Source organism: Hemicordylus capensis, chromosome 5 (genome assembly GCF_027244095.1).
Source record: "Hemicordylus capensis ecotype Gifberg chromosome 5, rHemCap1.1.pri, whole genome shotgun sequence".
Taxonomy (NCBI): Eukaryota; Metazoa; Chordata; class Lepidosauria; order Squamata; family Cordylidae; genus Hemicordylus; species Hemicordylus capensis.
Window position 1 is genome coordinate 180,542,802 of NC_069661.1, and position 26,288 is coordinate 180,569,089.

Here is a 26,288-nt window from a genome sequence, read left to right on the forward strand (position 1 = left end):
CTTCTGGACCTCTTGGCAGCTTTTGATACCATTGACCATGGTATCCTTCTGAGCCGCCTCTCGAATATGGGAATCAGAGGTACTGTGTTGCAGTGGTTCTGCTCCTTTCTTGCAGGGAGGGTCCAGAAGGTGATGCTGGGGGACTACTGCTCAGCTCTGTGGCCACTGGCCTGTGGGGTCCCACAGGGTTCGGTCTTGTCCCCCATGCTGTTTAACATCTACATGAAACCGCTGGGTGAGGTCATCCCTTGGACTTGGACTGAGTTGTCAGCAATATGCAGATGACACTCAGCTCTATCTCTCCTTGTCATCTGATCCTAGGGAGGCGGTGGATGCCCTGAATCGGGGGCTGGAGGCTGTGATGGGTTGGATGTGGGCTAATAAACTGAAATTGAATCTGGACAAGACGGAGGTACTGTTGGTCAGTAGGAGAGCCAATCGGGATGAGGAAATTTTACCGGTTCTGGATGGGGTTGCACGCCCCTTGAAGGAGCAAGTACGCAGCTTGGGGGTACTACTGGACCCGGTTCTGCTTTTGGAAGCTCAGGTGGAGGCGGTGGCCAGGGGTACCTTTGCACGGCTTCAGTTAGTGCGCCAGCTGCGTCCCTTTCTCAAGAAGGTAGATCTAGCCACGGTTACCTATGCCTTAGTCATGTCACGGCTGGACTACTTTAACACGCTCTACGTGGGGCTGCCCTTGAAGAATATCCGGAAACTGCAGCTAGTGCAAAACGCAGCAGCTAGGGTTTTGTCCAGAGCTGCCCGGTGGGAACACATCACACCCATCCTGAAAGAGCTGCACTGGCTGCCAGTTCGTTTCCTGGTCCAATTCAAGGTGCTGGACCTTTAAAGCCCTTAACAGTTTGGGCCCGGGGTATCTGAGGGACCACCTGCTCCCAAGGGTTGCTGCCCACTTGACAAGGTCATCTGAGGGGGCTCTGCTCCGGGTGCCTACAATGAAGGAGGCTTGTCTATCGTGCACTCGGGACAGGGCCTTATTTGTTGCTGCCCCCAGACTTTGGAACGTTCTCCCAGTGGCCATTCGCTCCTCAGACTCCATCACAGTTTTTAGAAAGCTTCTTAAATCTTGGCTTTTTACCCAGGCATTTACATGACTGTTTCTACTGCTGCTTCTAAGGGTTTTTACTCATTTATAGTTTTTATGCTTGTATTTTATAGTTTTTAAATTAGATGTGTTTTATATTTTTAGCTTAATATTTTAATTGTCATTTTTATTGTATGTTTTTGACTTTTATAAACCGCCTTGGGGTTATTTTTAATGAAAGGTGGTGTATAAATTCAACAATAAATAAATAAAATAAAATAAAATTGCTTCTAAGAAACCAGCAGCTTGTAAGTGTGAAGACAGATGTGTGACTCAATTAATAGCATGTAGCAAACTACTTTCCTGCTACAAGTAAGCAGATGTGTAAAATGTTAATAATGAAGAGAATCTTGAAACAATTTTGAAATCTTGAAACAATTCTAAACCGTAGTTTAAGATTCTGATCAAGCTTTTTATAAAAGTCCTAAATAAACCAGAATCCTGCAATTGAATTTAATAGTATGCAGTGAGTTATCCTTATTTGTACTGCCTTTTTTAAGATAAACAAATAAAGATAAACAATCCTTATTTGTACTGCTTTTTTTTTTTTGGTAGAGTGGAAAGAATAGAAAGAGATTAATATCAGGGATACTGAATAAACAGTTTTCATTTTTTGGAAATAAATACACCACCAGTCTACACAGATAAAATATTAAAATCTGGTAAAGTGACAATTTTTAATTCTATTACTATCTTAGATTCTACTATGTGAAAGCGAGAGCTTATTGACGAGTAATCTATTGTCAGGCATGCTAGAGAAGAGAGACAGTCTGAAGATAAAGGAAGAATGATATATGCATTACGCTTAGAATGATATATGCATTACATTACGTTCTAATGTGCACATTGTATCCGTGTGTGAGTGGAAGGGAAGCCTGTGATGTTTTGCATTATCCAGTATTGTTAGGTAAAGCTCTTTTTAATATAGGTTTTTAAGCTTTTGGTTATGGAGCTATGTAAAATGTAATGCCCTACAGTGTATGTATTTGCAGAAGGGAGTTTGATTGACAGAAAGAAGCTGCAGCAGTGAGACCCCTTCAGGAAAGATAGAGAAACCCTGTGTAGAATGCAGGAAGGGAAAATACAGTGAGAGAGAGGCGGTGGGGGACAGTTGGTAGTTAGTTGACAGTTGGTTGATGGTTAAGAGGGTTGAGAGAAGGTGAGCTGCAGGCTTGGGGAGTAAAGGAATACTGAACAGGCCAAGGAAGACAGAAGTTGGTGGCTTGTGTAGAGGCAGAGGTACATCTGCTCTCTAGAGGAAAGCCCTTTGCCTCTTTCAGGCGCTTTCCAGATTGCGAACCTTACATCACAAAAAGCAACATATTGTGGCACCGAATTCAAACCACATTAGAGATCCGTTGTAAGGGGGCAAGCCTCCTACAACGGGCAAATACAGCTTTTTTTCTTCTTCTTTTGCAACACAGATACGACATTATAGGGCTGTGACGCAGCAATACAATTCAAAAGAAGGCATCGGAAATATGAACGGCACCTTCCTATGAACCCTATGAAATATGAACCCCCACTCAGGGGCTGTGATGTCAAAACACAGGCAATACGGAAGCATACTTAAGGGATCTGTTGCAACACTGTGATAGTGTGCAACCTGGAGAGCGCCCAGGGAAAGTCCTGAGAGTGCTCAGAAGGGAGGCAGGTTGTAAACAAAGTAACTGAGCAAGGTGCCCTAGCCCCAAAAGGAGAAAAGACACAAGGAAGGAATCAGAGCTGTTTATAGTCTTTAAAACATCAGCACTGCTGTAAGATAGGTCATAGGTTTATGTAGAAACCCTGAGAATGCTACACTTATTTAGAACTAATGGCTAAAACCACTATACTTATTTACAATTAATACCTGAAACCATATGCTTTAAGAATGTGTGCAATCCCCTGTACCTTCCAAAATCTGAACCAGAAGGCTGGAGTATACGGAAATGAGGAATTGCTGATAATCAGGGATCAAAGCTTTAACCACAGTAGATCTGTCTACTTCATTTTCAGTAACTCTCTTCTCCCATAACCCAGCTCACCTTTGAGAGTACCCTGACCCTCAGAACTGGCTTTTGGGACACGGGGGGGGGCATAAAATTTGCTGTGGGGAGGAGAGGACAGGAGAATTCCCTTGCATGATCTTCCTTATGCTCATGCAAGGCCTGCATGCAACCCATAGACTTCTAGATGGAAACACCTTTCGTGTATTGTGGTGTATTGGGGGAGGAAAGTTGTGAATGGTGCTTTAACAGGGCCCCAAAACAACTCCCTCAAAATACTATAAAGACCTAATCTGCTGTCATCGTCTGTCCTTCCATAAGGACCTCTCTCTAGCCTAATAAGTTAAATTAAATAAATTAGCCTAATAAGTGCCTCCAAAAGGTGAATTATCCACATGCATGAATGTAATCATATGTAGAATGTAACTTCAGTATGGGCCACAGAAAGTCTTCATCTACTGTTCTTGTCCATTCCATTCTGGTTGGCTAGGTAAATGGGCAGCTCCACTGTAGAAGTTGTTTGACAGCCTACCTGTATAATCACATTCCTTCACTCTGATCCAACAAGGCTTTCCTTATGTCTTGTCCTCTGTGTTGTGTATATTTTATAGTTTGTCTGTAAAAGTAAAAGTTTGAGATAATTAAGGTACAATTACTGGAATGTTCAATAAAAACCCAATAGAATAATAAGATAGCTTTTTAGTCAATAGTTTAGAAGAAACAGCTGTGTAGGATCATAGACTTCGAAACACAGTGACAGAAGCTCAGATCCCTGATATTTTAGCCTTGCTCATTTGTCAACATGAAAACAAATAACAGTATTGTGGGATTACGCGGATTTCATGGCTAAAAATATATTTCTGACACTCTCTGTCTTACTGTGACAAGTATTTTGACAAGATAAGTATTTTTATCAGTTATGAAAAAAATTTTGAGAAAAAATTCTGTTTGATTTTGTATCTACTCTGTGCTGCATTGGTACCTTCAAAAAATTTTAATTAGGTGTTAGTTTCTCTGTTCTTTTTTGGATCTTTTTAGGCACAGATGGCAACAGGAAATCTGCTGATGAATATTACTGATACAAAAACAAGTAATTCGTGCAAACTCTTTCCACTTAGTATCTGATCTGACCTAATGGCAAGCAAGCAAGTTGCTTTTGTCAGTTGATAACAAAACAGAATGCTTTAAAAGTTTTTCTGGCTTGTTTTCTTGTTCTATGAAAATAGTGACTGACATCCAGACTAACAGTGGACGTTATGAAAAACATTTCACATGCATGACCTCAGGCTTGCCTCCATCCAGTCACCTATATCTTCTTTTTCCCCAACCTTAGGAAAATGTCACATTATTCAAAGTGAAATAATATGGGATTTATTTTACCAGAGATAAAATTGTATTGAATTAATAATTTTGAAATAAGTTATCCATTTAAAAAAACACACAACCCTTATTCCAATGCACACCAAGTAGAGAAATAAAATATAAAGAACAACAGCTTTTTCACTGTTGTACAAAACTGCTATATAACCTCAGTCTTCATTCTGTTTAATAGCCAAAAGTAATGTTCTTGAGAACTGTGTGCTTCTAAGACTCACTGTGCATCCCACCCCAGTGGTTATTTGCCCTTTTCATCTACCCTTCAATCCAAAGTTTCATCAAGGCTGATCTGGCTGATTTTTACTGGGGAAAATAGCAAGCACGCTAGCCCCGGTTGCATGCTTAAAGTAACATGTAGTTTGATCCTTAGCTCCTCTTATCACTGTAGCATTGTAATCACGTTAATGGAGTGTTAAGAAATACTGTTGTTTAGGCTACTTCTGTTGCTGGTGTCATAAAAATAATAATACAAATGCTTATGAAAATCAAGGCTGTTTCAGGCCTCAGACTTCTTGTGCTGGACACAGCCTCGCTTTGTGCTAGTACAGCATGATTATGCAAGCACAGCGTTAGTCTGGATGCTGACCACTGTTGATATTGGGAAGAGGCAAGAAGCTCAAGAGCTTAATGCCCTCATCCTATTGATATGGATAGCAGAATTGGCACACACCCATATCAGGTGGGTGGCTTTCTCAGATTGGCACAATTTCAGCAAATGTTCTTACAGGCTGCCTGTCAGTGTGGTATAATTATAAAATGTCAATGTTATTAAGTGAGTGCAACTGTTTGTGCAGTTTTCAAAATGCTTCCAATTCTGTATGTAGATGAGTCGCAGTTGTGTTCCTTCCTTCCCTCTCACCACTCAATTCTCTGCTAAGTAATGGCATTGCTTGGTGGCACAGTACCATGTTTCCCCGAAAATAAGACAGTGTCTTATATTAATTTTAGCCCAAAAAATGCACTAGGGCAATAAGCGGTACATCAGAAATTACTGCTAGGTCTTACTTTCGGGGTAGGTCTTACTTTCAGGGAAACAGGGTAGATGGAGGAGCACCATTCCACAGTTCTCCCTGCACAATATCTCAAATAGAAAGCACCACCAATGCATTCTGGGCCAGTGCAGCACCTCATTGTCCAAAAGACAAACAAAGAAAGACAGTCCAATCCTGCTATTCTCCAAGGCATTAAGTTAAATGCTAGATGTAAACAGCATAATGGCATCATCAGAAGCTGCTTACCAACATCATTACTCAAAAATTTAAGCATGATTGGCAGGTCTATATTGTAGCATGGTAAATAAGGAAAGTCAGTGTTAAATATTATTGATTCAAAAGGGTAGGTTCAGGAAAGGGGCATGCCTAGATAAAAGATCAGCCAGTTGGTTTTACTAAATATCAGCCAAGCATGATTTTCTATAGAAGGTGCACAGTCTTCTGCAAAACACTGATTAAACTACTTAATCAAGTAAGCTGAGATGACAAACGAGCAGCTGTAAAGCAAAGATTGTACATATCAGCCCTGAACACTGGAAAAGTCATAATGGGCCAAAAATTACAATTCAAGGAGCAGATCCAATAAAAATATAACTGGGTAATACTCTAAAATTATGGTGGATAAAATGTTTCTCTTTGTGGGAGGGTGAGCATCTTTAAATTTTAGAATCTTGCTGTATTTTTTTCACAGGCTAGCTTAGTTGAACTCATTCTGTATTAAGAATGATAAATACAGCCTAAGTACATTTTTAATGAGCAGCCAGCCGTTTAGTTCACATAAGCAGGCAAAAAGAAAATACCATATTTACCTTAATCCAAGACGAGGTTCCCCCCAAAGTTTTTTGATGGTAGGAATGGGGGGAGGGGGTCATCTTAAATTCAGAGCCCTGTTCCTTTTTGGTAAATAAAGGTGTAACTTGTATTTAACTTGTATTTATATTAAAGGGGCTTGGCTTAAATTCAAAGTCATCTTCTGTTTGGGTAAATACGGCCCTGTGCCTCACAGAACAGCCCATCATTTTATAGTGGTGATCTAGGGTTAGATTGTAATGTAACTTACAACTGAATAGGATTTCAAATACAAGTTTGTCATGTCTAAGTCCAAATTTCTTTCCATCAGAACAGGACCTTTCTCATTCTAGCTAAATGATACGTTTGCCACACGATTTTCTCTCTTGTGCTTGCTTGCTTGTTTTTAAATAGCAGTAATGTGGATCAAGACCAACAGGGGAATTCAAAATCCCCCCTCCTCTGTGCCATTGGACAATCAACTTGTCCTAAAGCTACCATTTGCCCCCAAAGATGCCATTACAGCCAGGACTGGCCCTACCTTTTTTGCACTCTGGACAAATTTTTGCTTTGGCACCACCACCACCTCATCAGGAAGTGCAAAGCCCCAACTTTAACTTGAGCTTCTGCACAAGCTGCTCATTCACCGGGATGGAAGAGAGTTTGGGACAGGAGAAAGAGCAAAGCAAGGCAAAGTTGGCTTTGTTCACTTGCTCGTTCTCCCCACACCCCGCCCGCTCTCCCTCCAGAGAGGAGAGCAAATGGGCACTCCCAGCAAGGCAGACATGTCCGTGGTTGCGAAACGGACATGAACAGATGGAAACGGAGGCATGTAGCACTCCCCAATGATTGGTGCCCTGGGCTGCCTAGTGGATGGGTCAGCCCTGATTACTCTGTATTGCACCACAAGAACCCATCCATACAAAACCTTTGCTAAATCAAGTATAAAATGAATCTGTAAAAAGACATAAAGGGGACGCAACCAACTAATGGGTGTTTTGATACTATGTATCAGCCTATATGAGATATTGGCAAACTGGGTATTAAAATTATTGGTTATTTTAATGTTTATGTACTTGCATGCATATGTGAATTTTGATGATTTAAGGATTTACTAGCCAACCCCGCACAGAGCATCTGTGTGCTCTTTGGGGCTGCGGTTACCTCTTCCCCCCACCTTCTGCCCCAGTCTCCACTTCCAGGCCCAACCACCTCTCCTCCCTACCGCCACTTCTGCCCCCCCCACTCCCCCCCCCGGGCCTTGCCTCCGCGGCTGGGCTGGGCCCGCCGCCACCTCTGGCCTCTGCGGCCAGGCTTGCTGCCGCGGCGACCAATCCTCCTGGGTGCGCCTCAGGCAATCAGGTGCATCTGCCGCCCAGCCAATCAGCTGGGCGCTGGGACGCATATTCCAAGGCACACCCAGGAGAATTCATATAATAGATGTATTGATTTGAGTGTATATGTGGGTAATTTTAAAATGATATATATAAAATATCCAGTAGCTTTCGTCTTTTAGTATGTTTTCAGAAAGATCTTTATAATATTTGGTTGTAGTTGAGTGTGTCCTCTTTATATCTTTTTACAGATTCATTTTGTACTTTATTCAGCAAAAGTTCTGTGTGTGTGAGTTCTTGTGGTGCAATATAGAGTTTTATAGGATCCACCTAGGTCTGTTTGTTCGTGTTGCTTCAGCCCTGATTACAACAAACAGGGTCCTCCCTAGGGGAGTACAGGACTCAGGGCAAATCAGAGCAGGTGGGGCTTCTTTTACACACACACACACACACACTCACTCACTCACTCTCCAGGGCTGCCACTTTGCTTCCTCTATGAAGTGCAGAGAGGGAGGAGGAGAGGAGTGGGGTGTGTGAAAGGAGGCAGATCATGATATGCGAGATCCCTGCAGAGCCTGTGGCAGAGGCAGTAACAGCAGATGAGCTGAGGCTTCTCCTAGCTGCAAGAAAACCAAGTGTCAGAATGAGCCAAGATGAGTCTCAGGCTTCAACATCTCTGCCCCAGCCCAGAGCAGCAGAACACAGGAAGGATTCGAAGCACATCTTAGTCCTCCTCTCAGAGCCTACAGGCTATGCATGCCCACCCCCGCCCTCACATGCACAAACACCACATTGACACAGCTGTTAACCCCAGTCCTTCCCCCCCACCCACTATTCCTCTTCCACCCCTCTGTTCTCCCTTCTTGATTCTCTGCAAAGCAATTAACTTTTTTCTCCCATCTTTTTCTCTTGTACTTCTGGTATGAAACAATGGTCAGATTTTTTTTTTAAAGGAGACAATGAAGCTATTCTCACGAGCAGCAGAAACTGGGCTAAGGGAGCCCAGCCCAGTTTCTGCTGCTAGTGTGTACCAACGGGAACCACGCGGCTCCCGGTGGCAACTCAGTGGCGAGCCTGCTTACAGAGCCTGCTACCCAAAAAACGGGTCACGGGATCGTGTGTGGCAGACACACTTGAGGAGGGGGGATCCCAGAGATGCATTGTACACTTGCACAGTGCATTACTGGGGCTCTGGGGTGCACCGCACAGCAGCACTTCTCTTCGCCCGATCCCCGGAGCTACCTGGTGAGACGCGGGCAGACGGCAGGAGATCCACTGCGTGTCTGAGCCACAAGTCTTCCTGCCCAGAGCACTGGCTGTGATACCCTGTAAGCACTTTCAGGCTTCCTCCCCGCAAAAGAGAGTAGCCTTCTCACACGATTGTGAGAAGGGCGTCAGTGTTTCAGAGAGAGGAAAAAGAGAGGGGGGGAGAGATCATCAGGACTCCTAGAAAGTCTGTTTTGTTAATGACATATTGCACTTTAAATTGCTCTAATGAGGAAGAACCAACACACTGCTAAAATACTTCAGATTGCCTTCATAGATAATGTGCAGTCACATTAATACAGTGTTTTTGAAAAATGGATGTTGTGGTTCCTCAAGGAAGTGCGAGAAATGCCAATTTCATCTTTTCACTGAGCACAAATTTGATTGTGCCCTTTGTGCCTCTCATGAACAACAAAAATAAATCAATGCACACCATGCAATTTTAGAGTCCTTTTCCCTCTAACAGAGCATATTTATGTAGAAATAACCCAGTCTTTTTGCATCCAACCTTTGTAAGCAAACACAATTAGTACAATGACATTTCCTAGCTATGCAGGAAAAATAGTCACACAACTGGATGGATTTTCTCTTCATCTTGATTATACCATATATGTAAATATGATTACTGGCAAAATGTGTCGTGTTTATCAGTACATTTCCTAGACTGTTCTGTCTAATGTAGTAGATTGTTTCCTGGACACACCGCCATTAGATTTTTGAGAGGTAGAGTTTGAGTACATTCATAACAGAACTCGTATCACATTTTCATTTCTTTTCGTTCAACTTGTGCTTCATTCCTCATTACAGCAGTACTTTTTAAACAAAGTTTCCCAAGTACATGCGCCTCCCCCAACCGCCACAACTGTTTTCACACAATTTTGCCTACCTGTACTAGAATAAATTTGATGAATTGTGCTGCAGAAGTGAAGAGAGGAAGCATCAGATGGTATGGATACTTGGGTTCTTCTGGGGTTGTGAATTTGTTTTGTTTTTCTTCTCCTAAAATAAATTTGCAAATAAAACTAACCCTGTATTTAGATGATTGGATGCAGCTGCATAAATCCACAGTTATAATAAAAGGGGGGAAATGAGGATGATGGTAGGTAAGCCAGAAAATTTCCAAGAAAAGGGATAATGAAGTAGGAGCTTTTGAGTTAGAAGAAAAGCTAACAAGCAGAGGTCCAGCAATGAAACACTGCAGGTTTCAGTATAGATAATTCCCCCTCTTCATGTGAATATAACTTGTAGATGATTAAAAAAAATGCTGGCCAACATCCAGACTTATAGCGCACTTGTGGAATCATGTTGCACTACCTCAAGGAAGTTGTGCTCATCACATGACCTTAGGGCAGGAGCTTACATCCCCATGTTACACGTGCAGCAAGGTGATGCACCTCCTGCTGTGAAATATATTTTGCTGCGAAATTTTCCACAGGAGTGCAAACATCCCTATAACTTTGTCTAGGTGTGTGACTTCCTTGTACCAGTGCAACTTTGTTCATTGTGCAAGCACAGAGATAGTTAGTCTCACAGTGTTAGTCTCGATTTCAGCCATTGTTCTGCACACATCCTTACAACTAACAAGCTCAATCACTATATTAAACAAGTGCAGTGTTATTAACATTTGTGGAAGCCATAACAAATTGTTGGCATGGCAATGATGACATAATTTCTGGCCAAAAAAGAATATGTTATGTGACAGTGTCAAGTACCTTCTTTGATATACCAGCATCCACAATGACTGTCCTTGACCAGCACTAAAAAAACGGATTTGATTCCTCTAATGCAAAAGGTAATTGGATTTTCCCCCCTTTATTGAATGCATCCCTTTAATGACTAACTCTACTTAGGCCAATTTAGCTGCAAGTGACCTGACATTGATCTGATGATAAGACTTAAAATAAATGCTTGAGCTATTAGATGAAAAAGACCAGCTGTCTCATATTGGGGAGATGTTTCCTGCCTTATTCTCCTCTCAGATAATATCACCTATTTGAACATCATTCCTATAGAGCACGCAGTTGAAATAATTGTTCGTTCAGTAGCAGATTGCACCCTTCTAGCATGTATAATAAGTAATTTCCAGAAAGTGCCTTGGAGACAACACTTTGAAAATTGAATAAAATTCACCCAGCAATAAACTTGCTTCTTGCAAATGCATACATACCTGCTACTGAAGGCATAATCCATCAAACACTGCTGTTTTGCAATCTGTAATAATGTCAGTGGGGCTTGTGGTGGGGGAAGAGGAGGGCAGTCAGTAATACTAAATGGAGTGAGTTAAACTGGTAAAGACTGCAGCCTTGGTTGAGTGTTCTTTCTTATGAAAGTGGTCACTGTGGAGTTTTTGCCAAATCATTACATACTGTTCATCTGTGAAGAACTTTAAATGGCAATAATTTTAATATATAATCTGGACATTCACATTACCTTATTAAGGCAAGAGATCAGAGTAATCTTGTATTTCTTCAGAATCTACTTATCTTCAAAATCTCCCTGATTTCAATTCTCTGTCTTGGTTTTATGAGAGTATAATCATCACTGACTCACATGATGTAATCTGCTCATCTTCAGGCATATTACCTTTAATTTGCCACTTTGTCATAGATTGAAATTGGCAATGCAAGCAGGAATTAACATCTACTTCTCTGCATTGCCAAAGAGAAAAGCTCAAGGTAACTGATGTTTACCTGCTAATGCAGATTGTTTTTATTTACATACTGCCTTTCTTCCATGGAACGATCTCTCTGAGATAGATAGAACTGAAATGTCTCGCTTCCATAGTGCATCTCCCTAGACTTTTCCAAGTATGCACCCCTATGTAGGATTAATTTTCATTACCACTAATGTTACTTATGCTCATGACTTATGAGCATAAGTAATCTAGGGCATTGAACATGCAGATTTTGACTAGCTTAGAGCAATAAAATCATTAAATCAAAGGAGGAAAGTATTTCTTCACAAAGTAGTAAACTTTAAAAGTACAGGCAAATTTAAAATATTTCTGTAAAAGAGGTAACCTCAGTGGGACAAATGAATATATTCTGCTTTGAGTACATATCAAAATAAATGGGAATTCTTCATGTGCTGGGTTACAAGGGCTGCCCTGCCAATGTATATTATTATTATTATTATTATTATTATTATTTATTTCTTGTTTACACAGTCAGACAGGTGTTATTGACTGGTTTGTTTTATCCAGACATCGAGTCCTTCCCAAGGACCTGGGATGGCTGAATTTTATTGTCAGTTTTTATAGATATCGTCGCAGAATATAGGCTGCTCCCAGTAAAGCTGCTTTTTGTAACTGGCTGATGGTGATTTCTGTGGCTCATATGGTGTTGAGGTGCTCTTCAAGGTCTTTTGGAACTGCACCCAGGGCGCCAATTACCACTGGGATTATTTTGGTCTTTTTCTGCCATAGCCTTTCAATTTCAATTTGTAGATCTTTGTATTTGGTGATTTTTTCTATTTCTTTTTCTTCTCTTCTGCTATCCCCTGGTATTGCTATGTCGATTATTTTGACTTGTTTTTCTTTCTTCTCGACTACAGTTATATCTGGTGTATTGTGTGGCAGATGTTTGTTTGTAGTCGGAAGTCCCATAATATTTTTACATCTTCATTTTCTACCACTTTTTCAATTTGATGGTCCCACCAATTTTTGGCTACAGGTAGCTTGTATTTTTTGCAGATGTTCCAGTGTATCATCCCTGCTACCTTGTCATGCCTTTGTTTGTAGTCAGTCTGTGCAATCTTTTTACAACAGCTGATTAGGTTGTCCACTGTTTCATCTGCTTCTTTACAAAGGCGGCACTTGCTGTTTGTTGTGGATTTTTTGACTTTTGCTCTTATTGCATTTGTTCTTAGTGCCTGTTCTTGCGCAGCCAGTATTAAACCCTCTGTTTCTTTCTTCAAGTTGCCATTCTTAAGCCATTGCCAGGTCTCAGTGATGTCTGATTTTCCACTTCTATTGTGCAAATATTGACCATGCAGGGGCTTATTTCTCCATTTTTCTGCTCGGTTCTTGACTTGTTCTTTCTACATCACTGCAGGGGTGCAGAGCATGATTGATGGTCATGATTTTCCTGGTCTTACAATCCAGCGTCTCTAGCTCTGCCTGGGTCCAGTCTATTATTCCTGCAGTGTATCTGATAATAGGCATAGCCCAGGTATTTATGGCTTGTATGGTGTTCCCGCCATTAAGTTTGGACTTGAGGATTTTTCTAACTCTCCTGATGTATTCACTTCCAATTTTTCTTTTAACTTCAGTGTGTGCGATGTTATCAGCCTGGAGAATGCCCAAGTATTTGTAATGTTCTTTCTGTTCCAGGTTCTTGATCTTGCTTCCATTGGGCAGTTCTATTCCTTCTGTTTTTCTTATTTTCCCTCTGTTCATCATTAATGCAGCACACTTGTCTAGTCCAAACTCCATTGCTATATCGCTACTGAATATACGGACAGTGTTTAGCAGTGATTCGATTTCTGACTGGGACTTTCCATACAACTACAGATTGTCCATGCACAGCAGATGGTTGATTTTACTGGATGTTTTAGATGTTTGGTATCCGAGGCCTGTTTTGTTGAGTATTTGTGAAAGTGGGGTCATGGTGATTACAAACAACAGAGGGGACAGTGAGTCCCCTTGGAAAATGCCTCTTGTAATGCTAACCTGTCCGAGTGCCTCGCCATTTATTGTTAACTGTGTACTCCACATGCTCATTGCTTTTTTAAATAAATATCTGAATGTTTTTGCTGACACCAGTTGTTTCTAAACATTTTAGTATCCATGTATGAGGCAATGAATCGAAGGCTTTCTTGTAGTCAATCCATGCAACACTTAGATTGGTTTTTCTTCTCCTGCAGTTTTCTAAAATCATTTTGTCAATCAGCAGCTGGTCTTTTGTGCCTCTGGTGTTTGGGCAATTTCCTTTCTGTTCAACTGGAAGCTGTTTGTTAGTTAATAAGTGTTGCATCACTTCATCTGCTATTATTCCAGTTAATATTTGAACATGGTTGGCAGGCAGGTTATCGGTCTATAATTACTTGGAACTGCACCTTTTGCTGGGTCTTTCAGATGAGTTTTCCCAGTTGTTAGCCATTGTTCAATATCACCTCCTTGCAAAATGTGATTGAACTGTTTTGATAGTTGTTTATGAAGGCTTGTTAGGTGTTTAAGCCAAAAGCCATGCAGTTCATCGTCGCCTGGCACAGTCCAATTTTTAATTTTTTTTGCTCTTTCACTTATTAATTCTGGTGTTATTATTAGATCTTGCATCTGTTGGTTACATTTTTCGACCTCTTTCATCCAGCCTGCTTTTTTATTATAATCTATTGGATTGTCCCATAATTTCCCCCAGAATTGCACCGTTTCTTCTTTATTTGGTGTTTCTAGGTTTCTTGCAGTTTCTCCTTCTATACTTTGGTAGAAACATCTCTGATTCGACTGGAATTGGAGATTCTGCCTGTGTTGTGTAATTCTGGCTTCATATCTGCTAATCTTCTTTGACACTGCTGTTATTTGCTGCTTTATTATATCCAGGACTTCTCTAATTTTCCTTGAATCTAGGTGGTATTTTTGGATCAGATACTGTTTGGTGTTTTCATTCTTCAGCTTCTTGTCTTTCATATCTTTCAATTTACTAGCATCTGATCTAAGCCTGGAGGTTTTATTTTCTAATCTAATCTTCCATTTAGGTGATGTACTCCTTTCTTTTTGTACAGGTCCACTGATCTTATATCCGAGCTCTTGTGTTGTTATTGTTGCTGCACTGTACATTAGTTGGTTTGTTTCTTGCAAATTCTTGGTTGTTATTTCTGCAAGTGCAGCATTGACATCTTTTAATGCCTGAGCAAGTTGTTTTTTGGCAACTGTTTTTAGAGCTGGAAGTCGAACCCTGGTGGTTGTTTGGTTCATGTGCTCAGTTATTTTTTGCTTGAGTTCTTCTTGCTTTTCTGTTAAACGGCATTTGGGTTTTTGAGGTGAAGGCAAAGGGGTGGGTGCCTGGTTTTGATTTTGAAACAGTTCAGTAACAGTGGCATCCTCGATTTCCAACACCTCCTCCACCTGCGCCTGAGCAACTTCTTCAATTGGTGGTAATTCTTCTTCCATATCTTGAGCCTGTGTTGCTCTTTGCAGTTCTTCCAGCTCAACTCCTGTGAATACTTTATTTCTTATTATGTATCTTCTCTGGTCTGCTAGCTTTGGTCTGTTATTTCTGTATCTGGATGCTTCTCTTTCCAAATTTGGTACATTCTTTTTAAATAACCTCTTCTAGTTGGACTAGACTTGTAATAGCAGATCATTATTTCCTTGTTGGCATTTTTCATATATTTTTTTCGGTTAAGCGACGTTTCTTCCAGTAACTTTGCTGTCTTCAGCCCTGGTTGTTCAACTGACAATCCTGTTGCCTACTTGCCACCGGATGTCCAGGGACTCCAGCACCTGGCGCAGTCCTTGTTGACCCGGGCGACGACCGATACGGTATAGATTTATTAAAGTTACGTCTCACCATATTGTTGATGGGAGAGGCACTCTTTGGCTCTTCTGGTGAGACCTGTCCAGTATGGTTGGACCTCTGGCATAGCTCTCACCTTCCTCAGAGCACACAAGCCCCACAACCACGCCAAGGTAGTGCCTCACTGGGGGAATATTATTATTATTATTATTATTATTATTATTATTATTATTATTACATTGATATCCCGCTCTTCCTCCAAGGAGCCCTGAGTGGTGTACTACATACTTAAGTTTCTCTTTCACAACAACCCTGTGAAGTAAGCTAGGCTGAGAGAGAAGTGACAGGCCCAGAGTCACCCAGCTAATATAATGGCTGAATGGGGATTTGAACTTGGGTCTCCCCGGTCCTAGTCCAGCACTCTAACCACTGGCTCTGGTGGTGTGCATGGTTAGTACTATGTCTTAGGCAACCAAACTGAGGCCACGCTCTCTATCCAATTTCAAGACTTGCCCACCATAATTAACTCCAGGGATAGCTCTTTACTGAGGTGAGAGGCGACTATGCCAGGGGCAGCGGGTGCAGGCCCCCCATAGGCATAGCTTCACTTTCCTGCTGCCATAGCTTCTGCCTCAACACCACCTCAATACTTCTCCTACCCTGACCCCACCTGTCTCAACAGAAGCCCAGCCTCTCTTCCCAGGAGCATGCAGCGCTGTTTTCCAGTTGGCATTAAGCACTTCAGGTTGTGCGTGCTCTCTCTCTCTCTCTCTCTCTCTCTCTCTCTCTCTCTCTCTCTCTCTCCAAACATTTGTGCTATGTCTCCTCTTTGAGGAACAGACAAAGCATGGAGTTAAGAGGTTAATTGCTGAGGGGTGGAGAGAGAGTATGTGTGTGTATGTATGCAAGGAAGACCAGCCACTACGATGCCTACTGTCTGTCTTTGGCTGGTGTGTCATTGCTTGCTGTAGTAGACAGCAGACATCCAGGATCAGCAGTAGTAGTCTCTCTTGTTGTGCTGGCCAGCTGGATCTCTCTCTTGAATGGGCACACTCTGAAAAAACTGAATGTATGTGTGTGAGAGAGAGCCAGCTGGCACAGCCAGAGAGATGTCCACTACCTGCTGCAGCAAGCAGTTACATATCTGCCGGAGGCAGGCAACAGGCATCATAGTGGCTGGCCTTCCTTGCACATGCTTTCTGTCCTTTCCAGCAGCCATTTCCTCCTGTTATTGAGGAGACAAGGCACAAAGGTTTGGGGAAGGATGGGTGAAGTTTGGTGAAGGATGCTTATTGCCAGCTTGAGAACAGCCCTAAATGCTACCGGGAAGAAGTGGTGATCTGTGCTGGGTTCCAGCTCAGCAGTGAGTCTGCTGGCTGGGGGTGTGGCCAGTGATGTAATCAGTGACATGGGGGTGGGGTAGCATCATGGACTGTCTGGCACAGGGCAGGACTAATTCAGTGAGGATGCCAGCCTTGCTTCAAATACCACCCCCCTCCAGCCACTATTGATTAATTCAGTCTTGTTTAGGAACATAGGAACATACAGAACTGCCATACACCGAGTCAGATCATGGTCCATCAAGCTCAGTATTGTCTGCACAGACTGGCAGTGGCTTCTCCAAGGTTGCAGGCAGGAGTCTCTTTCAGCCTTACTTTGGAGTTGCCAGGGAGGGAACATAGAACCTTCTGCTCCTCCCAGAGCAGCCCCATCCCCTGAGGGGAATATCTTACAGTACTCACACATCAAGCCTCCCATTCAAATGCAACCAGAGTGGACCCTGCTTAGCTAAGAGGACAAGTCATGCTTGCTACCACAAGACCAGCTCTCTTTGATTAATTTTAACTGGCAATGGTACTGCTATAGAGCTGCCTACTAACAGTGTGCTTTATAAGTGGGAAAGCTCTACCTCCTTAGCGGTGTTGTTGAAACCTTCTCCCAAATTTGTTCTTTAATCTTAAGGCAGTGATAGACTACAGAAGATGGGGCTCTACCTCTGTGGTAGAACATTTGCTTTGCATGCAAAAGGTCCTGAGTTCAATTCCTGACATCTCTAGGTAAGGCTAGGGAAGACTCCTCTCCGAAGAGTAGAGCTGCTGCCAGTCAAGGTAGACAAAACTGAGCTAGATGGACTAATGCTCTTGGTCCATCTTGGTCCAAAGGTAAAAGGCAGATTACTGTGTTCCTGCCAATATAAATTGTCTTGGTAAAAGGCAGATTACTGTGTTCCTGTGTTCCTGCCAATATAAATTGTTCTAGTATCACTCTCTGCTGATGCTAACACACACTGTCTGAAAGTGGACATGTTTCTTCACATTTCATCATACGTTGCTCGGAGTGTTTTATGTGCAGTAGATATTTGACTCCTTACATTATGAATACAGAATTAAGTTCTACAGATATTAAACATGCATTATTCTAGTGCATGAAAACATTAGGTGATGGTAATCTTTCAGCAACTAGAATTTCTAAATTGAAAAGATTAACAAGATTAACAAATTCATTGGCAGTTCTGATCTGTCCTTACTGCAAGCGGCTTGGGTTTTATTATTTTAGACTTTCGTCTGTACTTCTAATCCTGGACTATGGTCAGAAGAGTGAGTTACATAATCCTCATTAATTTACAACTTTAGAACAAATTCTCCCTTAACATATGGCTTTTGAGCATCCCAAGGATGAAGATAATCAAATAAATTAACTAATATTGATGCCTGCTCCTAATTATTCTTTCTTCTCTCTTAAATAACCATAGCTTGGGTACAGATTGACAGATGGCCTATTTAAATACAAGCATTAAAAATTAGAATAAGTGTTTTCAATTTTCAGAATGTCTTGTAAGAGAACATTGTGTGGGTTTCATCTTTGCTCTGCCTGCTTAATTCTCCCTGGCATCAAGGGTGGGAAGCAGTTCGCAGGTGGCATATGGTCTTTGCGTGTGAGCTTCTCAGACTTCACTGTTTTGGACTGCAGTGTGGAGTGCAGATCCAGGATTTCTCTCGATGCTGCTCTGATTACACATGCAGCCCTACACACACACACACACACACACACACACACACACACACACACTGGTAGTTTCAGTTTATGTTAGTGCTATGACTATCTCGTCCTTCAGGCTGAACCAGATAGAACTGTACAATTTGCATAACATGGGCCATCCTTTTCATCTTATGAGATGAGGCTCCTGCATTCCTGGAGTGTCTGGCCTGTCTTCCATTTTTGAGCAAAATTTGGATGGGGTGCATCCTCAGTAATATTTGGAAGAGCAGGAAAGTGGGACCCTGGTTTTGAAAACTAAAGGTTAGTGGAACTGGATGAAAAGATGACCAGTCCCTATATGCACTATATAGCATATTTCAAAATGCACTATATGTAATCATTAGCACAGGTGAAACCAATGCAGCATAGTTTTGTTATACAGGATTAAATGATATTAGAGAATGTACACTGAAGCGTATGTCCATTCATCCTTGCACAATGGCTTTGTAGACAGAGTCACTGAGGCTATTCACATGCATGTTCTAAGGAAGCCCAGTCCGCTTTTTCACATGCATGTGTACCGCCGGGACTGGGTCTGACCCCAATGGCACTGCAGCGGCAAACCCACCTAGGGAGCCTCTCTCTAAAATTAAGAGTGCTCCCTTAACCTTGTTTTTTCGGTCATCTGTCAGCCGTGGCTGCTTGCAGACCCTAACACTCTCGGGGAAAGGAGGAGGGATCCATATAATGCACCACGTACTTGTGCGGTCCATTATTTGAGCTCCAGGGGGCAGGGCAGCATGGGACGATATAGTAGCCGGTGCTCGTCTGGGCGGGCAATACAGCCGCCCAAGGAAGGGGAACTGCTTGTCTACGGAGAGGTAAGCTCTTCAAGACTTCCTCCCCACAAACCCTATTGCCCTTTCTCACTGGTCATGAGAAAGGTTCTTTATTTGCATAGTCACTGGTATCAAGTAGTCAGTACACTTATTGTGAGAATCAAAGATTATAATCATCGCAGTACACAACAAAACAGAGCAGTAACTTCAGAATTGACAGTAGTCTCCATGACAATCAACCACACTAGCATTCAGAAATTTCTGCTATAACATAGCACTTGCTGAGGAAAACACTCATTGAAATCCTGTTAAGTCTTCACCACCTTGAAGCTAAACGACTATAATTCTCTTTCGGAAGAGCTGCCTAAAAAGACAGTGGCTGACATCCAGGTTAACCACGAGCTGGGCACAACAAACCAAGTTGTGCTAGTGGAAGAAGATCATGCAGTTGTGTGGTCACAGGGATTTTCAAAACTGCACTCCTGCACTCAGGTTCCCTGCAAAACACGAGGCTGCTCATCTTCTAGCGCTATCACAACATGTTTCTGCAAGCACATGTTCTGTTTGTCTGGATGTCAGTTAGAGGGCTGTTTGGTATGCTACCAGGAGTGATATGGGCTGGTGAAACCAAATGCCACAGATATCTGGAGGCAGTTGTAGAAGTAGTAAAGGCAAAGGAACTCTTGTTTATTTCAAAGCTGACTAGCACGATGTTCAGGGCTTCCGTAACAGCAAATATGGTCAAAGTTTTGCTATAATATTGCACACCCAGGCTCCAATAATGACAGGACATGTAAGATTGGAAGAACTAGGGTCACTTTTATTAATTAAATTTACAATCAACCTGCAACAAGGAATAGACCAAATAGAATTTGGGTACCACCCATGTGGGTCAGCCTCATAAGGAGGACTGCCCACCGCAGGGTGAAGGACTGGGTGTTGATTCAGATTGGCTCTGGGTCCGGACATTCTCACCACCATGAGGTGTTATCCCCACTGAGGGGAGGCCGGCCAGCCCCACCACACCCAGGCTGCAAAACACAGTGGTGGGCCCAGCCAGCCTCTGAATAGGGGCAGATCCCAGCCCGAGTACTGCAAAACCTGCAAGGGCTGTTCCTCGGCCCCCCACTCACTTTAATCGGTCCTCTAGTCAAACACCAATACAAGACAACTTACCCCAACCTGCACTCACCTGCAAAGTGGCCGAACATCCCAAACAATGAAAACCCTACTGGGAGAATCAGTGAGAATTAAGTGAAAAAGGCCACCCCCAAAGCCAATCGGGTGTGACCAAAAAAAAATAAAAAATCCTACTTGGCCCCCAAAACCCAACTGGATAATCCTCACTGAAACAGGATGGGTGAGTGGGTGCCTTGCTCCAGAGCAACTGAACCAAAGCAAAGGGAGCTGGCTGCTTATGTAGCCCTTCCCCACTCCCATTGTCCGGCCACCGTCACGTGCCAGGGGAAACAAAATGGCAGTCTCTGTGCCTGTCAATGGGGCCAGATGCACAACTCTGCCCCCTGATTTACCACAAAGTGTGGCAGTGATGAGCAGTCTTTTTGTGAGCCACCCAGAGAACAAGTTGTTGTAGAGTACCATAGAAAGAAAGTTGTTACGATTACATGAGAATAGCACATCTTTGTTAATGCTTCATATATTATACTCTCAGCTGTAGAAAGGTTTAAAGGTTTACAGAACAGGGAAGAAAAGTTTTGCTCTCCACACAGGTGTTCTCAGATAATTACAGCACTGGACCCATTTTTATCTCTCTGGAGATGATAAGAATTGAATTGAATTGAATATAGTATTGAAACACTATTCTTTCAATACATTCCATTCTGAATCCACCAAGTCTCTCTCTCTTTTAAAATCTCTGTTGATAGGGTGCTACTTTTCAGTGGTATTTCCTCTGCTCTATGACATTTTTAGCCAAATAACAAGCCATCCCTATTATTCTTTCAAATCAATGGCCCAATTGCTCCTTCCCTAGGAGCAATTCGCTCCAAATCATACAACTGAACACAGTGAAAATCAAGCCCATGTTTTGCTATTGTCCAGCCTTTCTAAGATCTGCTTCAGGTGTTTTTTGACTTACTGTCTCTTTGTGCTTCCCTACAAGAGTGGAAGTTGTTATGTGCCTGTATATTAAAAATACTTTTATGTTCCAGTTGGTTGCCAGGAGTCAACACCAATTCGACAGCACACTTTACCATAAACAAACAAACAAACAAACAAACAAACAAATAAAACATTCATACAGAGATATGTTGTTAAAAATAAATGTGGTGGCCAATATGTGGACTTCTCACAAAGCACTGGTGTTGCTATATAGCAGACTAGCGCAGCTATGGTCTTCATTCGGGGGGCTAATTTCATTCAGGGGGCTAATCTCCCTTGCCCTAGAAGCATTCCTTGCAACTCAGAAGTAGACCCCCAAGGGCTGTGTGATCTTTAAGGACATATTTTCAGGTAGCAGGGAAGACTGTCAAGAATTGCTCCTCATGGGCAAAGGTAGGGATGTGCACGGAAATGGCATTTGCATTACGTTCTGAGCTTGGAACAGAACGCAAATGCCCCACATTGTTACATCAGAACAAATGACCGAGCTGGTTGTTCTAACAGAAAGACCCCATTCCAACTTGGAACATTCTGAGTGCCATTTTGGACTCTGCACACATGCGGCAGCCATTTGTATGGTGGTGCTGACCACACAAATGGCTGCTGTCAATGTGCCGAGTTATTTTGGAGTCCAAAATGGTGCTTGGGTTGTTTGAGTGTTCTGAATTGGAATGGGGTGGTTCTTTTCCAAGCTCAGAACAAGCCCTTCACTTGAAGGGTGTTCTGTTCCAAGCTCAAAACACTCAGGATGTGCCAGCTTGTGGTTGGAACGTTCCAACCACAAAATGTTCTGCACAACCCTAGTCATAGGGGCGACATTCACGCAGAGCACAGAAGCAGTGCTCACACAGCACCTGCACTCCATTTGGATCACTTCCCATAAGAACAGCCCTGCTGGATCAGGCCCAAGGCCCATCTAGTCCAGCATCCTGTTTCGCACAGTGGCCCACCAGATGCCGCTGGAAGCCACAGGCAGGAGTTGAGGGCATGCCCTCTCTCCTGCCATTACTCCCCTGCAACTGGTACTCAGAGGCACCCTGCCCTTGAGGCTGGAGGTGGCCCACAGCCCTCCGACTAGTAGCCATTGATAGACCTTTCCTCCATGAAGTCATCCAAACCCCTCTTAAAGCCATCCAGGTTGTTGGCTGTCACCACTTCCTGTGGCAGCACTTCCCATATTATCCCATATTATCCCATATTATTACAGAGCACTTCCCATATTATCCCAGATCATATTATTACATTATCCCAGATCATATTATTATATTATCCCAGATCATATTAGTATTATCCCAGATCATATTATTAGTTATGAGCACTTCCCATATTATCCCAGACTAATATGTCCTTAGTCTGCATGTCAGCCAGTGTGTGTATCTTTTGCATCTGTACCTCTCTACATGGTAAGAATAATCACATATACAGGCTTATTTTATCTATCCTATAGATCAGGGATTTTCAGTGTTGGGTCCCCAGATGTTATTGGACTTCAACTCCCATAATCCCCAGCCAAAGGCCACTGGGGCTGGGGATTATGGGAGTTGAAGTCCAATAACATCTGGGGACCCAACGTTGAGAATCCCTGCTATAGATACTTACTTGTGAGTGAGCATATTGAACTTAGTAAGACTTCTGAATAAATGTGCATCAGATTTGGTTGTATGACTTCATGTGTAACATTGTCCTGTGATTAGCACTTGAGTGTGTGAATCTCAAACATAATCTGAAATCATAAAATGTTTTATGATCTCAATGTTTTTGCCTAGACTGAACTACACAGTCTGAACCAGCTCTCTCTCTCTCTCTCTCTCTCTCTCTCTCTCTCTCTCTCTCTCTCTCTCTCTCTCTCTCCAGGTCACTGATATGATGCTTCAGGACAAGCCTTACCCTTACTGGGGAAAGTCTGCCAGAGCTTTCTGGAAAAGGGGAAACACCAGGATCATTTTATTCTGGTAGGGAAAGAATAGTTTCTGAAAATGTACTTGCACAGAATGTGCCATCTAGATCTCTCACTAGGAACCGCTTTGAAGGAAATGTTTTCTAAGCACTTTAAAGCTGTAACAAGATGCCACATTGTATCTGTACACCCAGCAACTAGGACAAGGTATTTTAAATATATTAGACTCTAGAAATTATACAGAATCAGGAATTGAGGGTATGCATGACTCTGCAATTTTCTTCACTAATCTTCTCTCCAGCAGACCCAGCCAGTATCTCAAGCCCAAAATACCTTCCTAGCATTGATTTCTCTATCTTGACATTAAGGACAGCAGTTTGGGTTCAGTTCATCCTAATAGGTGATTAAAGCTAAAGTGTGCCATCAAGTTGGTGTCGACTTCTGGCGACAACAGAGCCCTGTGGTTTTCTTTGGTAGAATACTGGAGGGGTTTACCATTGCCATCTCTCGTGCAGTATGAGATGATGCCTTTCAGCATCTTCCTGTATTGCTGCTGCCCGATATAGGTGTACCAGCGGGGATTCGAACCGGTAACCCCTTTCTTGATAGTCAAGCATTTCCCCTCTGAGCCATTAGGTGGCTCAGCACAGTGAAACCATAAGCCAGTTCATACCAGCTGTTTTTTCCACATGAAAAAGTAGTGGGTGCACAGCCCCCCCCCCCCGCCACATGTAAAGTAATATGTGATCCAAACCTTCTGTTCCATATGGAGGTGTATATTTGTGTCTGGAGGTGCATATACAGTATGTGTATGAAGACCCAATTTATGTAATTCTTTCCCCTCAAAAAGAGAGAGAGAATGTTTGTGCAAATTTCCCCCATGTGGAAAGCCCATATCTTATTACTTTAGGTGCATGGTGGAAGTAAGGGCATGGAGTCACTCTTCATCCACATGAAAGTATCAGCAAACTGAGTCAGTGCCTGAGCCAGGACATTCTGCTTAGCACTGTATGCACAGTTCACCAATCATTGATAAAGCTACAGAAGCAGCATCCTCTCCAGATCTCTTCTTAACTGGGTGAAGTTGGATTTAATGTAAGTTTTGGGCAGTATAAAAGTATGCTAGCTAGCTAGCTAGCTAAATGAATGAATGAATGAATGAATGAATGAAAGTCAGTATCAAATGATGCACACTGGGACAAGCAGTTCTAGCATCATGTGTATATTATTGCATCAGCATATATCAGCATAACTGGCTAAGACTCACCTGGCATAGATTTTGGGGTTTGGGTGGATAGCTCAGTGAAAATATCAACTCAGGGTGCAGTAGTGGTGATAAAGGCAACTTCCATGCAAGGGATTTACTAGGAAAGGGACTAATAAAATGGCAGTATAATGATACTTGTAAAGTATTGACTCCCATTAGTGTAAAAATATTTATATTTCCATATGTTGCATGATCTAGTGGTTAGAGAGTTAAGCATGACAATTGTTACCAAGTACTTTGTTTGACCGGAGGAGTTCTGGGGATACATGCTGCAGAGTCAGTTGGAAGTTAACTGTCAAGGAAAAAGATGTGAGAAAGGAACTCAGACTGTTGTTGTTTATTTACGATCTTAGATCAAACATCAATATACACAGAATATACACAGTAAAAAGAGAAAATAATAATAGAAACAAAGTCTAAAATGTCATCAAATATATAAAATCAGGAATCTTTGACAGTAACCAATTGCTGTGCTCTAGCTTCTCTTAGTTTGGTCAATGTATAGCAAAATTTAGCAACCGCCAGGGATATTGTTGGGTCCCTGTCTTCTAATAAGCATATAAGAATTGTCTCCACTGAGTGGCTTTGGAGATCTTTCAGATACTGAGATAGAAATAAATCTCTTTCATCAGTATAAAGTGGACAATGTAACAGTGAATGTGTCAATGTTTCGGGCGCAGCTCCGCAAAGGCATAGTCTCTCCTCATAGGGTTTTCTCTCAAATTTCCCTACTAGCATTGCTGAGGCTAAAGCATTCAAGCGAGCTCTTGTAAATGCCCAGCGCAGCTTTGGTGAATAGATTGTATAGAAATAAGAGGCTGTGACCCAGTCTTTCTTGGTGCTTAGGAATTGTAGCGGCCTATTTACAGAGGCCCTTTCCTCCTGAAAATTTATGTCCCTAAGCCTTTGTTTAACTAGGGATCTTGCCGTTGACTCGCCCTGTTCTAACAATTGTGCTGGGCAGAAGCCCATCTTCCGGAGTCTCCTCAACCATCGTACACCAGCGGGGTTGTGGGGTAGCAGCAAGGAGATGAGGTATAAGTCCTGCCGGGACTGAATAAGAGTAAACTACAACAGATATGAACTGTGTATTTTTTGGAAAGGGTCAACTTTGGCTTGGTTTGGTTTGGTTAAGTCCTCTTTATTTTTATAATATTTGGACATGATGAATAGCAGAAGTAGATTTGGGTGTCATCAGCATACTGATAACACCTAGCACCAGATCTTCTGATGACCTCACCAAGTGGTTTCATGTAGATATTAAAAAGCATTGGTGACAGAATGGATCCCTGAGGGACTCCATATAACATCTCCCATTTTGAGGAGCAATTGTCACCAAGCTCCACCATCTGGAATTTATCTGAGCGATAGGAGTGGAACCACTGCAGAGCAGTGCCCCCTATCCCCAACTCCCCCAGGTGATCCAGAAGGATACCATGGGCAATGATATCAAACACCGCCAAGAGATCCAAAAGAACCAGCAGAGTCACATTCCCTCCGTCGATTCCCCGGTTAAGGTCATCCATCAAGCTGATCAAGGCTGTATCAACCCCATAGCCAGCTCTGATGGCAGTTTGAAATGGGGCTAGATAATCAGTTTCCTCCAGAACCACCTGGAGCTGCTTGGCTACCACTCTCTCAATCACCTTGATCAACCAAGGGAGATTGGAGACTGGCCTATAACTATCCATCACTAAGGGGTCCAGGGAAGATGAACCTTTTGTCTGATTCAGAAGTGTTCTTCTCCAGTTCTTACCTTTTGAGCATGGCAATCACAGTCTAGCAGCCAACCAGCCAGCTTTTGTGTAGGCGCTGCTGAATTGGAACATTGGTCTGGCTCTCACTGAATCAGCTGGTATTCCAGGAAGATGGAGAAGCT

The 26,288-nt window shown here is 42.5% G+C and overlaps 1 protein-coding gene across 5 annotated transcripts in view; it reads left to right on the plus strand.

Moving 5' to 3' along the window:
* TMEM117 (transmembrane protein 117) overlaps nucleotides 1-26,288 on the plus strand; it is a 355,803-nt gene that overhangs the window by 205,843 nt on the left and 123,672 nt on the right. For all 5 annotated transcript variants that reach the window (XM_053254798.1, XM_053254797.1, XM_053254800.1 and 2 more), the window contains one exon: nucleotides 23,100-23,197. In XM_053254798.1, the coding sequence (XP_053110773.1) occupies nucleotides 23,100-23,197 (98 nt within the window). The remainder of the gene's footprint in view (nucleotides 1-23,099; nucleotides 23,198-26,288) is intronic.